Source organism: Dunckerocampus dactyliophorus, chromosome 2, assembly GCF_027744805.1.
Source record: "Dunckerocampus dactyliophorus isolate RoL2022-P2 chromosome 2, RoL_Ddac_1.1, whole genome shotgun sequence".
Classification (NCBI taxonomy): Eukaryota; Metazoa; Chordata; class Actinopteri; order Syngnathiformes; family Syngnathidae; genus Dunckerocampus; species Dunckerocampus dactyliophorus.
In genome coordinates, this window is record NC_072820.1 from 27,593,386 (window position 1) to 27,608,449 (window position 15,064).

Genomic DNA, 15,064 nt, shown 5'->3' on the forward strand with positions numbered 1-15,064 from the left:
GATATAAGGCGGACAGGCTGACCTGAAAGCATCTAGCTAGATGAAACAAGAGTAAGATGTGAAGTGTTCACACAAAAATAATTGGTTCAAAACAGAGCAAAAGTTCATAAAATGGATATATTGAGTTTGCCAATAGAGGAAAAATAAGGAAAATTCCTTCCTTGCACCGTCACCATTGTCATCTGCAGGAATACAGGAATATGGTGACGTTTGTGCAGCCATGGCAAAGCAATATGACAAGCTGCACACGCCCAGGAGCTTCCATCCCTCCCCATTTGTCAACAAAGCCTTTTCCACCTCAAATGTGCAGTGAAGCTTTCCACCAGCATTGCCTCAGGTGCGCATGTGTGTCTGCTCTGCATTCGTCTCAGTGAAGCAACCAAAGGACCAACCTTTGACAGTGTTAGAAGACAAGCAGATAAAGATGACGCGCTATCTTGTTGTCATATGCCAGGGGTCAGCAACCTTTGCTATCAAAAGAGCCATTTTACCCCCTCGCCCACTAAAGTAAAACAGTCTTATAATCTTATAAACTTCCAAAAGTTTGAATGTGAATTGTACCAGTTATAACAGCAGAATACAACAAATAGAAGTGCAGTGTGCATGTGTAACGGATGCCATGTGGCGGGGTTACAATAGGATCATCTTGGTTAAACCTCACTACCGTACGCCTGAAGAAATGTGCAGCACAGTGATTTGACAGCCTATTTCTTTTAGCTCGCTGACTATGGCGACAGCTGTGGTGAGCGACGCACTCATATCCAGAGCGAATTACCAGTCTCCCACGGTTTTGATTGACTGTCAGATTTGGAGGGAATTTTGGGGTATGAAAGTAGTTCAGCTGATCGAGTACTCTTGCTGCTAAAGGATCTTGCTAGTATTGAAGGTAAACTTACATAAATGTAAACTTACCTGATATGTTTACTCTGGTAACAACAAGTTCCCATGACGCTCCGGGAAATCTGACACGGCAAGTATATTTTTCCTCCATGTTTACCTAGGAGAGCACACTGAATAGCATCCTGTCCTCTCATTGGTCGGTCAATGAAACTCCCCGCTGATTGGTCCTCATCCGGGCGACAGCGATGAAAAGTTAAACATTTTTCAACTTTCTGGGATCGCGTCGCAAACATAAAATTTAGCACGCACGGATTTCGCGTGTCACGTGGCTGGACAGAGACTCGCAATAATCGCCCTGTCGCGCAGGTTCCATTGAAAATTGATGGACTCGATGTGACATCGCCTCTCGTGTGTGGCGCCCATCAAAGAGATGTGGTTGCTCGTTCGAGCCCGTCGTGTGCAGGGCTGGACTGCAGGAATGATCACTGTTACATATGCACATCTACTTTGGATTAAATGACAACTTTTCAGGAAGTGTGGAGTGTTTGTGTTGAAAATGTCTTACAGCATTTTGTGTTTCTCGCCACATATTAAGCATACATGTAAGCCAGCATTGTTGGCAGAGAAGACAAAGCCATCTGTCCGTGCAGAATTAAATCTATTTTTTCTTCTGAGATGTCTCTTTTTGGGGGGATATATTGATGGTTGGCCGCACAGTGGCTGAGGGGTTACCATGTTGGCCACACAGTCAGACCTGGGTTCAAATCTCTGTTGGGCATCTCATGTGCTAACACTTCTTCTCCCATGAATTCAGCCTCTCAAGATGCACTGCCAGACGTGCGCCCTGGTGACCAGCTCGGGCCATCTTATTGGGGGCAACCGGGGTGAGGAGATCGACCGGGCCGACTGCGTCATCCGCATGAACGATGCGCCCGCCTCTGGAGGCTACGCCAGCGACGTGGGCCGCCGCACGTCGCTGCGCGTCATCGCCCACTCTAGCATGCAGCGCGTCCTGAGGAGCCGCCAGCAGCTGATCAATGCTAGCCAGGACACGGTGTTCGTCTTCTGGGGGCCCAGCAACTACATGAGACGTGACGGAAAGGGTCTGGTCTACAACAACCTGAGGCTGATGAGCCAGGTCCTGCCCAAGCTCAAGGTCTACATCATATCCTGGCAGAAGATGCTGCACTTTGACGAGCTCTTCAAGAGAGAAACTGGCAAGGACAGGTAAGACCCACCTCTTACGTCTTTCCTTCAACACAAGCTACCGTTTTGGGATAAAAATACAGTGGAACCTTGGTTAGCATCCACCCTGGTTAGCATGTTTTTCAGTTAACGTTGAAAATGTACGGCAACATTTTGCCTCGGTTTGCGTACATTTTCCGGTTAGCGTACAATATGGCGCGCATCTTGTGGTGTTATTAATACACTGCATGAGTCCAACTGTGTTCTTAATGTATTTTTATCACAATATGTCCTGAGCTTCTAACAAAGAAGCTAGCTTGCTAATTACAAAATGTCAACTAGAACCCGAAGTTAGCTACGTGGCCCGGTTAGCGGTTGACTTTCAAAAATGTTAACACAAAACACTTTGCCACTATTTAATGCTACTATTTTTTTATGCGCGATTAACGTGTACCCACAGCACATACTGTAGTTTGAGAAAATGCAGCTGTGTGGCAGTTGATGCTGAACTACAAGCGGGAACAGATACTGAGCATAAAGGAACAAAGAAAAGGGTATTTTGAATGGTAAGTTTAGCTTCAAAGCCCTGGCAGATGGCTCTGCTGACAAGACCAAAGTTATTTGTATCTGCTGTCATCGTGAGTTGAGTCTCAAATGCCACTTGCTGGAGAACTCCACGCTAGAGCACTGCAGGTATTTTTAATTGTCATTTATACAGTGGTACCTTATACGAGTGTCGCTACCAGCAAGTGTTCTTTAGATGCGAGCTGTCTCTCTGCTGATTTCTTTGCTTTGAACTGGGAGGCCAAATTTGGGTCATGAGCTGCTAGTTACTGACAGGTATAGCCAAGGACAGCTATTTGGAGATATGTGACAAAGGCAGAACTGAGTGAGCACACAGTGCTCAATGAGATGGCAGTAAAGGCTCGCGGGGGAATTTATTAGTGTTATTATTATTTATTAGTGATTTATTAGCTTTTGTGATTTAACTGCTGCTGTGTTTGCCAAAGAGGAGAGAATAAAACTCGCATGTTGTGTCATACTTCCACGTTCCTGAAGTTGCCAGACCAAGAAATGTGTGGTAAGGTGTGTAAGAGAATGTTTGTGTGTGTGTATGTCTCTGTAAAAGAGTGTTTGGAAGTAAAGTATAACCTATGGCCTGACTGCACTACAGTATACGCCGCAGTCCTAGTTCGAGAAACTACTCACTGCTCTTCAGCACTTTATCTTTTGTAATGTGTCAATATTTATTTTTCTAACACCCTGTTTTCATTTCACTTAGTTTTGGGGTGTTTTGCAAACCTTTATTTGTCATGTTAGTCACAATTATATTTTGTGAGATGATGATGATGATGATGAAGAGAATGATATTTGAGTGATGGACAGTTTACCTTACCGATGTCTACTTGGTGTACATTGTGTTTGTTTTTTATACATTAAGGTCCACTTTGTGTTGAGCGGTTTAAAAAAACAGAATGTTTAATAAACATTTGCATGAAGCAAACACATTATCCAGTCTCATGTTGATAGGTGTATTAAAAACTTTAAAATGATCTTTCACAGGTACACTCATTGTAGATAAAAACATATTTCTATCTGCGATTAATTGCGATTAATTACAAGTTAACTATGGACAACATGCAATCACGATTCAATAGCCCTAATATACTGTATATACATTTCCAGTTGTATGTAAAACTATAATTGTAAAAGTATAGAAATGTGCTTTTTTGTCTTTCTGTAATGGATTAATTGGATTGACATTATTTCTTATGGGGAAAATTGATTTGATTAGCATGCGTTTCGATTAGAGTCTGACCTTCTGGAACTAATTAATGACGCTAACAAAGGTTCCACTGTATTTGTTTTTGCTAAAATTGAAGATCATTTTGAGTTTTCACCAAGCCAAAGGTGGTGTTTTTGTAAACACTGACGACAATTTAAAGTCTTCAGTAAACATAACGTACAGTACATGTTTTGGGAAACATCAAAGACTATTTAGAGCAGGGGTCACCAACGTGGTGCCCACGGGCACCAGGTAGCCCCCCACGACCACATGAGGCAGGCCTGCTTTTCATTCAGGTTTTCAGTTAATAATGTCAGAACACTAGAAAGAAAAGTATTGTGAAACATAAAATGTGATTTGTGGATACCAGCATTTTGTGAATGTTTTGTTAAAACAAGCATATTTGATCTGTTTGGGTTGAAATAAGGTATGAAAATCATTTCTACAAAAATGAGTAGCTCGTGGCCATTTTCATTTTCTAAAAGTAGCTCTCACAAGAAAAAACGTTGGTGACCCCTGATTTAGAGTCTTTAATGAAGGTAACCTATGTGTTTTTGGAAACATGAAGACAATTTAGTCCTTAATTAATTGAACGCACAGTTCAAAAACCATTTAGCGTCTTCAACAATGCGCACATGCCTCGTGTTGTAAAGATCAACGAGTTTTTTGTCATTTGCCGAACATATTTTGTAGATTTTGTAAAGCGAAAAGGATACTGACTCTTGAATGAACCTTGTATATTGTATTTGTTTTTGCTAAGTCATTGAGAGTCTCCAAAGAATCTAAACTACGTGTTTGTGTAAAAGTGCATGATTCTTTAGGTAATTAAAGCCTCCAAGAAGCTAGCATTCTTGTTTTTAGAGACACTGAAGACATTTTTAGCGTCCTCCGCGTTTTGGGAGCATGCGAGGAAGTCAAAAGTACGCAATGCAACGAGTGTCAATGCAAGCTGATGAAGAATATGGTAACCCCACACAAAAAATGCCTGAGGAGAGAATGAAAGTCAAATCTTTGTTGGTGTGAGGCCGCCGTGTTAATAGGCACAGCACCCTTTCCTCCTTAGAGACTTAACTAGAATGTTTGTGTTGTTATGGTGAAGGATTTTTAAAACCTAAAAGGAATATGCCAAGAACCAAACCTTTACATTCTGCCCTCGCTCCATTCATAGCAAAAAGTTTTATTTTTGCCAGTGTTGGTGTTCCTTGGTACCATAATGCATCGATTTGGTTTTCTATTCAAGCAGCAAATGTTGGATATAAAAGGCTTCCCAAGAAGACAAGAGGGGATTTTTATACAAACACAAAATAGCAAAAAACCACAGCAAAATGTTCAAGGTAACAAAACGTACTGAGTTCAAGTAATTGCAGGCAAGTGCTTGCAGTCTTTGCTTTAGATGTGGAATAAAAATGCAGTCAGTAAGTTAGTAGCTTGTTTTTTTTTTTTTGCCATCTCTGCCCGAGTCTTTGTTGGCCGTGTCTGAGGAGATTGAGTGTGACTCCAGCTTAAGATGGATGTCAGCAGGGAAATTGCCTGCCGGAGGATTGGCTGAATAGCTTGGACATCCATACCCGTCACCCCTCCACCCTCACTAAGCCCCCCGTGTCTCGATGGTTGCAGAGATCAAGCTCCTTCTGTTGCCGGCCTTCTTTCCTGCTTTATCTCATTGCACTTAAAGAATTGAACATTTGTGTAGCTTGCTTTTTGGGGTAGTTAACCTGTGAAAGAACCACTGTTTTTTGGATCCTTGTACATCTTTTACTAGCAAGATGACTTGATACAACTATCAAAAGTTCCCTGGATGTATCTTGGTGTAAGGACCTACACCAGGGGTGTCCAAACGTTTCTCCAGTGAAGGCCACAGGGAAAAATGAAAGGATGCAACTTTGCCACTTTGATATTCTGTAGATACAGTATGGTATATAAGTTATGTATATTTACAGAAAAAAAACTCAGCTTTGTGATGTAGGTGAAAAAGCCGATTATTATTATCATCATTATTATTATTATTATTATTATTATTATTAATATTATAATAATATATTATACATATGTATTATAATATTATTATTATTAATATTATTATTATTATTATTATTATTATTATCAACTTCACACTTTGCTCTTTTTAACGCTGTTTTTTCTGTTTTATTATTTTATTTTCTGTATTTTTCAACTTTCTTCTTAAATAATATTCATAAATATTATTTTTGTAATATAATGACTTTATTCCCATAATATTTAGACTTTATTCCCATAATATAAGATAAAAGGAGGCTAATACGCACTGCCTGGAGAACCCAGTGCATCTCTCCAACATAGAGTAGGGCAGTCACTGCTGTCATCCTGAAAGAGAAAGACTCCCGCAATATCAACCAATTCAGAGGCATAGCCTTACTGAACGTGGAAGGGAAGATTTTCTTTTCGGTGATGGCAAAATGTCCAACACGTCCAAAAATGTCCAACTACCTTCTGGCAAACAGCTACAGTACATAGACACCAGCTATCAGAATGCAAGCGTTCCTGGTTTGCCGGCATGTGTGGAGCTCTATGATCTGGGATCAGATCCAGATAGCAAAGCGGAACAAACCAGATCTGCATATGGTCTGGCTAGACCTCAAAAATGCATATGGATCTGTTCTCCACCAGCTCATCGACTTTGCTCTCGATTTCTTCAATGTACAATCATGCATCCAGAGCCTGGTAGCAGCTACTTTGTCAACTTCCATGTCTGCTACACAACCCAGGAGATCTCACCGGCAGTAGGCATCGGCTGGAAAAGGGGATAGCTATGGGCTTCTTCATCTCGTCCATCCTTTTCATGACAGCATTCAAGATCATCCTGAACAGTGGAAGGCAGATGGTCAGAGGCACCAGATCCCAATCAGGCGAATGACTCCCGGCTATCCGTAGCTACATGGATGACGTCACAACCCTCCTCACAGCTGCATGCACAGCCAAGCTCCTGAAAAGGCTTGAAGAGCTGCTCGCATGGTCCCGGATGAGGATAAAGCAGCTAAGTCCTGCAGACTCTCCATCAGAAAAAGTGTACGGAGTGACAACATCTCCTTCTCAGTTGACGGCGAGAAGATCCCACTGCTGGCAGACCAGCCAGTACGAAGACTTGGAAGGCTTTACACAGCTGACCTATCTGACAAACACATGACCCTGACTATTCATCAACTATGTTCTTTTTCACACTTCTTATTTGTTATGATTGTCATATGAAATACTTACGGTGACAAGAACTTGACTACTATTTTACCACATTATTACATTACCCTATCATGTTCCTGTGTATTTTTAACCAGCAAAGAGTCCACTTGAAATACAGGAAGTGAACAAACATTATTGCAATTCATGATGGGGGGTAGGATTACATCAGCTTTGCTTCTTCCTACTCCTTTAGGACATGTGGAACTGTGAATGGTAATATGTGATGTATTCCAATGTAACTTGTATGCATGTTCAAAGAAATTAAACCATAACCAGTTATGTACCGTAATTTCCGGTGTATAAGCCGCACTCACTGAATTTTGAGAGAAAACAAGATTTGTACATACGTATATAAGCCGCATGTGTGCATGTCATAACATGGGATATATAGTGCACAGAAAGACGTGACGCGGAAAGACTTTTTTAAACTTTTAATAAAATAAACAGTGCGTGCCAAACAGTGGTTCAACATGGCTATTTAAACAGTGCAGAACCGTACACAGCTAGTCAAACAGTGCCGAATAGTGCATGTAACATAGATAACAGTAGCTTATCAGAAGAATCATTCATCGCTGTCCTTTTGGGAACTAAAACCACAAAAAAAAAAACATAGAATTGAACAGCTTTCCAAGTCCTTCGTCACACACGTCGTCAGTCTCTCTCTCTCTCTTTTTCAGTATGCTCTCAGTGTTGTCCTCTTCATCTGGCAGTAGTCCAGTCTTTCGAAACCCGTCTCACCATACATTAATTGAAGCTAAACTTACGCAAAGCTTGACAGCCAAATGGATCGCCTTTAACTTAAAGCGGAATCATATCCGTTTCTTTGTGTGTTTTCTGTTGGGAGCTTATGACTACCGGGTTATCACAGCGCATGTGCAGAACACATCTACAACCGGGCAACCCTCCTGAAGAGCGCATTATTTGAAGACCACACATCCATACATAATAAAGACGCTGTAATTTTCGGAGTGTTCGTTACACTAAAAATGTATGGACACCCCTTACATACAGCCTGTGTGAGAACACCAACGTCAACACACCTGCGTGTTGCTATTCATAATGAGGAGTTTAGTTGAAGTGTTAGTTTAATTGGAATGTGGGCCGTTGCCACATGGACAGCATTTAATAGCAGCAGCAGCAGATGTCTCTCAGTGTGTTGAAGTGCCAGCTTCACATCTTGATTAAAGCACAATGGACTGCTTTCTTTTCATTAGCGGAGCGAGCTCTCGCAAGGGTAAGGACTTCCAATGAATGTGCTGGAATTGGCAGCAAAGTCCATCTTTAATATGAATTAATTAATTATTAATGAATATTCGCAAACACGCATCACAAAATTAAGAGCACTTCATAGGTTTTTGAAGCATTTTGAAGCTCATGTCAAACTTGCATGTTATCATGCAAAACACACATTTTGACCCAAAATTAATTTAAAATTAATTAACCAATTAACTATGTTCAATATTTGTAAAAGATATGTTGGATGATTACTTATCTATTTATCAGTGCTCATGTGAAATGTTACCCAAAATGTGACCATGCAAATAACACAATTTTGGTGCAATTAATGGTGTTCAATATTTGAAGTTAATTAATATCAAAAGATGTTTTTTACGAGTGCGGGAATAGTGGGTACGTGGCTTCAGGTCAAATGTCAGAAGGGGTACGCCTCTGTAAAAAGTTTGGGAACCACTGCTATACATCAAGGGTCACCAACACGGTGCCCGCGACCATATGAGTCGTCCGCCAGCCTGTTGTAAAAATGATTACGCCTTGGGCGCCGGCACCCAAATTGTCGCCATGGGCGCCGCCATCTTCGTCACCACCCATTCCCATGCACCGCTCAATGGTCCGAAACTGACATCTGAAGCAAGCCTCCAGACTGTCTGTCGAAGGCGAGCAGCGTGCTCCGAAGGACGGTGGGGCTCTGCCTCTCGTCGCCGCATACCGTCAACAGCAATGTCTATCGCCTCCTTGACCTTCGGGTGACCATAGCCTTCACCACGCTGTGCTGCCATGCCAACCGGTGTTTCACTTCTGACACCAGTGTAACGTCTGCACAGACGCTATTATATGCTAATATAGAAATAAAGTGTTGCATATTGATATTTATCTGTTTCTTTTCTTATTTAATCATTGTTGATCTTTATTGTGAGAAATCATTAACATGACCACTGTATAAGTATCATTAATTATTAATAATTACATATAGTGAAACGTAAATTGAGCAAACTGGCTATTTCAGTGTGTATCAAACTGGTAGCCCTTCGCATGAATCAGTGCCAAGAAGTAGCTCTCGGTTTCAAAAAGGGTGGTGACCCCTGCTATACATATTTTCATAATAAGTAGATAATTATGGTATTTAGAATGTTACAGGTTACAATTTGCAGTGTTCCTTCCACAACAGTGTGTAGTGCAAGCAGTGGTCCTGATTTTTATTTATTTTTTGCATGTTTGTCACCTTTAAAATGTTTCAGATCATCAAACACATTTAAATATTAGTCAAACACAACACACCTGAACATATAATGCAGTTTTAATGTATTTTTAAACACTTGGGACACCCCTGATCAGAGGAAGTGCCTTCTTTTGATGTAATTCCTCTCCTTAGGCCCGCGCTAGACCCACGGGCACATGGTGGGAAGTTGGCTTGTTTTGTGATGCGATTCATTTGCATGTGATGAGGCAAAAGAGTGTGATGCAGAGCGCTATTCACTCTGTCCCCTTTTGCAAAGGTAATCAACTGCTCAAGTTCCATGTCTTTCATTCAGGCTTTCTCTTTTTTAGTCAGGGTGGATGTTTTCCACAAGAGCAGCAAGGGAGGGCTCACTGTGAAGGACTTCTGAAAGAGATTTTCAAAAGCACGAGTAAACATCATTTCTATGATTCCAGCCTGTTAGGGAGAAAGTGCAATGAAAGCGGAACGCCTTAAAAGCGAGCAGGTCATCTGTCAGCTGACACTTTGTCCTTGTCGCACGCACAGCAAGGCTACTTTACGATTAACGCTTTGATTATTTGACAGCCTTTATTTGTACTGTATGAGTCGATACATATGGATGGACGCCGGATGCGTGTTTTTAATGAAGCGGTGACGTGAATGATCTGCCGGCCACCGTGGAATCGACTGCTGCGTTTGGATGCAATACCACAGGCGTGGCAGAGCTATCTTACTTCATCACGTGAAAAAAAATCAAAGACGGTTGCGTCTATAAAATCCATCTAACTGCCGGCCACTCTTGCAGGAGGATATCGAACTCGTGGCTGAGCACCGGCTGGTTCACGATGACCATTGCCTTGGAGCTGTGCGATAGGATCAATGTCTACGGCATGGTGTCGCCCGACTTCTGCAGGTGAGATGGTGGCGCTGTATGTAAAACACGCTTACGCTCAGTCCCAGAGATGCCACAATCGTGTATTGGAAGTGTGTTTGCCTTGATGCTGGAATTTGAACGTGCTTTTAATAAGCCCTACTGGGAGCGCACCCTTTTATGTGTCATCATGGTAGGTTAGCATATTCACTAAAGAAAAGCGAAATGATATAACTCTCACGTCTGTAACCAACTGACGGATAGTTGGCAGCTCTTATTTTGAAGATGTGGAGCTAAGCCTTTTTCTGTTTGTAGACACAGAGAGGGCTCATCTAGCTCGGGGCGTGTCAGAGGTGGTGTGATGTCCATGAGGAGAGAGGTTTTTCCAAGCCACACCTTGAAAAGCAAGCATTATAGTGCCTCTTCTCTTCAAAATGGCACAAAGAAGCAATGGAGATGATACATTCATCACATTTGGTGCTCATAAACAGAGACATGCGCACTCGGGATCCAAATGTTAAGAACAGCTGAAAAATTGCAAGAATGTACATTTTGCACTGTTGGGTCTTAAAGGAAAACTGCACTTTTTGGAGAATTTTGCCAATCATCGACAATCCTTATGCTAGACATGAACTCACGTCTTCCTCTTTTCTGTGCATTCTAAAGATATAAAAACTAAGAGGCAGCTCATTAGAGCGCGAAATGGGAAAGACCTATTCCGCCTAGAAAAGCCACTATTAAAACACCCCCAACAATGTTTTATATCCATGCTGCAGCCATGTAGTAACATAGTAACAGGCACATTCTTGATAACATGCAATACTTACAGCATTTTGCCGTACTTTGGTCATTTAAGCATTACTGGCCCAATTGAAGGTTGTTACTGGTGCTGAGTGCAGTCCAATAACCAACAGGCGCCATCTGCTAGAGAAGGCTTTTAAGAACAAAAATAGTCTTCAAAGGCCTTCAAACGGCATAAAATTACATGTTTGGAATTTGCAGGAGAGCATCAAACATGGGACCCTGAAGGTGGAAGAACGCTGTATTCTCTGATGAGAAAAAATGTAACCTTGGCGGTCCCGATGGCTTCCAACGTTACTGGCATGACAAGGAGATCCCACCTGAGATGTTTTCTACCCGGCACAGTGGAGGGGGAGTAATCACGATCTGGCCTTTTTCCTTCAATGGAACACTGGAGCTTCAGGTGGTGCAGGAGCATCACACGGCAGCTGGCTATGTGGAGATGTCGCAGGGGGCATCCCTCATGACTGAATTTTTCAACAGGACAACACTGCAGTTCACTAAGGCCTTCTTACAGAGGAATAAGCTCACACTTTTGGACCATCCTGGGTGTTTACAAAAATGGACATTAATTCCAGACAGTGGCTGCCCTCCATGAAGCCATCTTCACCACCTGGACGAACATTCCCACTAGCCTCCTGGAAACCCTGGCATTAGCAGGCCCAAAGCCATTTTCCAGCTGATTAACAAGAATGGTGTAGATACTCATGACTCCTTTTGTCAACATTTTATTTTTAGGAGGATTTGTTTTTTTTAAGCAATGGTCTTAAACATTTGATCAGCTGATGAACAGCCTGTTTCACTTCAACGCTTGTTTGGAATAAATTGTTGACTTCAATATTTTTTCATTTCACTCTTATTTCTTCTTTTTGCATTTTGAAGCTCTAGAACCTCCAAGATGCAACAGTGCAAAATGTACATTCTTGCAATTTTAAACTGGTCTTAAAATTTTGATCAGGAGTGTATTACTGTTACAACATCATTCAAAGGTCACTTTTGCATAATTGAGGACCTTGAAAGGGATAGTTCGGATTTTTGACATGAAGTTGTATGACATCCCCACCAGCAGTGTAGTCCACCAAGAGCGACTCACCCCACACTTGGTCTCCTAAGTCCAGTTCTGGTCGGATTTCGGTGATGAAGAATGTAGTTCCAGGTCATCGCTGGGATTTCACAAGTACGTGTTCTAAAGAGTAACACATTTGCATCACAAAAATGCCTACTGGAAAAATCAGATCTCACAAATCGCTCTGCGTTATATTTGTCTCCCGCCGTATCCCTGCGCACTGTCACCCCTCCATTCTTGTGTATGTGACGAAGACGCTTGCATCTATTTCCGCGACGGAGCGCCGCGGCCATCATGTTTACATGTGTGTTCCAAAGCGGAAGAAGATGTGAGCGTCTTTGTCACATACACAAGAATGGAGGGGTGACAGTGCGCAGGGATACGGCGGGAGACAAATATAACGCAGAGCGATTTGTGAGATCTGATTTTTTCCAGTAGGCATTTTTGTGATGCAAATGTGTTACTCTTTGGAACACATATTGTGTTGAGAAGCCAAACTCCTTACTTGTGTAACCCCAGCGACTACCTGGAACGACATTCTTTATCACCGAAATCCGACCAGAATTGGATTTAGGAGACCAAGTGTGGGGTGAGTCGCTCTTGCTGGACTACACTGCTGGTGGGGATGTCATACAACTTCATATCAAAATGAGGTAATATCCAACTTCTCTCCATTTAAATGTACATTGAAGTGACGCGTATCCTGTCATCGTACTTACATTTACATGAACTAAAATGCAAGTCAACAACTATACACCACAAAAGACATCATCGAGAATCAACAAGACAGAAGTGAAGAAATATGAGGTTCAATCGTGTTTTCTTTAATCGTTCCTGTTTGTGCATATGAAATCAGTCATTGTGCAATACAACATATAAAAGGTAACGGTCCAAAATGTATTGAAAGCAGACGCTGAGGCATTCCCCATCTTCAGACATGACATGGAAAAGGACGAAGCGAGAGTGCTGAAAGGAAGGAGCAGCCATGAATATTTCACCCGCAGCATGGGAGGTATTAGTGACAGATTAGTGTTCGCACTGTGAACAGGCTATCTTTAAAAAAGGATTAGCCAGTGTAAAATATCAAGGACTTGTTTGAAATGAGGCCAAAAAAAAAAGCTGGTCTTAAGTCTCATTGACAATCATTGAAAATCAGCAACAGTCGCTTTTTCACATCTGGAAGAGTCAAATAGACACACAGCATCAATGATCGCTTATCGGTGCAATTTACTAACCAACACCTCAACACAATACTATACTAAACACTACACTACTAAACTAGTACTGAGTCCGTCTTCTGCTGCACCTTTGTCTTCCCAGCAGGGATCCTGAGCACCACTCGGTGCCGTACCACTACTATGAGCCTCGGGGCCCCGACGAGTGTGTCATGTACATATCGCACGAGCGTGGGCGACGAGGCAGTCACCACCGCTTCATAACTGAGAAGCGAGTCTTCGCCAACTGGGCACGGACGTTTGACATCCACTTCTACCAGCCCGACTGGAGCCCCACCCCTCTGCCTGCCAACCAGAGCCTGGAGGGGGCCGTCATGGCGGCGCCACTTTAAAATGCGAGACGTGACGGGACGGAGACCGAGGGTGGACTAAGCTGTATCGAGTCAACACGAGACAAGACTTGTTCATCCTGTTTGTTTTGAAATATTACTCCTGTTTCAACGCTGCTGCCAAAGCACCGCACTGCGTCGACTGAAGGCGTTCAAAGTCTTGCAGACTTTTTTTCCCTGACAAACAACCCTGTGAAGGTGAAGTTATACGAGAAGGGAGCATCATCAGCTCACACTCACTCGGGAGAGCTTGCACTGTCAATCATTGTGTGTGTGTGTCTGTGTGTGTGTGTGTGTGTGTGTCAGACAGTGATAGCTAGTTCAATTTAAACTTAAGATGTTCCCCAGTTTCCAAAGATGAAGGAGGTCAAATGAAATGAGGTTGTGCCACACAAAGAAAGCGCCCCACAGGCTCAATGAACATTTTTTAGGTCATGTTCACGACAAAAAAGGCTCAACATCATATCATATCATCATCTATATAGAATATCATGTAGAAAAGCTGTCAACTACACATTAAATACCTTCACGTGACTGATCGACTCTCACTATTCCATAAAGTCATAGGATTCTTGCATGTACACGTTTAGACGGAACGGAGGTCAGGAAAAGGAGCATACCACCCTCTAGTGCAGAGGTTTCAAACTTGTAGTAGTGTAGTAGTAGTAGTAGTAGTAGTAGTAGTAGTAGTAGTAGTGTAAATGTGGCCCGCGAGGTCTGAGCTGAGCCAATGTTCCTCATAAAAAGCAAGTACAAGCCTCCACTGAACTTACAGTCCGCGACTCACATAGAGAAATGTATGGGGGGGTCAATAGACAGAACACTTAACTACAAACTGCTACGACAGAAACAAAAAAACGAGTGACCGCACAGCATGTAACAGGTAAGTAAACACATCAGGCAACTACTTGTACTACTACGGGGAATAATTACCAACTCTAAACATATAACCTCAGCAACGTTTTCCAAACCAAGTCCCGCAATGCATGCTGGGAGCCAGCATCATATCGAGCTATGGCGATATTGAATCTCTACTATGGATAATGATACGCTCTGGCCATGTATAGTTTCTTTAATTATTATTGAAATATAGCCGCTATAAACGTCTATCACCGTTCCCTCTCTGTGAGCCAAGTCAGCATTTTACATGTCATCGAGGAGGGGCTCTTGGCGGCAGCAGTGAAAAACTGGGCAGAAACCACAGAAGAAATGAAAGCTGAAGAAAAAATAAACAATTGGCGTGTAATACACCGGCGAAGAATGGTAATGGTTTCATTTGATTTGAACATGTACACAAGCTATAG

The 15,064-nt window shown here is 42.3% G+C and overlaps 1 protein-coding gene across 3 annotated transcripts in view; it reads left to right on the forward strand.

Moving 5' to 3' along the window:
* st6galnac5a (ST6 (alpha-N-acetyl-neuraminyl-2,3-beta-galactosyl-1,3)-N-acetylgalactosaminide alpha-2,6-sialyltransferase 5a) overlaps positions 1 to 14,294 on the forward strand; it is a 46,610-nt gene extending 32,316 nt beyond the window's left edge. The window contains exons 3-5 of one of the 3 annotated variants that reach the window (XM_054754472.1): positions 1,655 to 2,067; positions 10,264 to 10,371; positions 13,520 to 14,294. In XM_054754472.1, coding sequence (XP_054610447.1) covers positions 1,655 to 2,067; positions 10,264 to 10,371; positions 13,520 to 13,763 — 765 coding nt within the window. In that variant the 3' untranslated portion in view covers positions 13,764 to 14,294. Of the gene's footprint in view, positions 1 to 1,654; positions 2,068 to 10,263; positions 10,372 to 13,516 lie in introns of all 3 variants that reach the window. The other 2 variants (XM_054754463.1, XM_054754481.1) reach the window with 2 other exon arrangements.
* Positions 14,295 to 15,064: the final 770 nt, after the last annotated feature.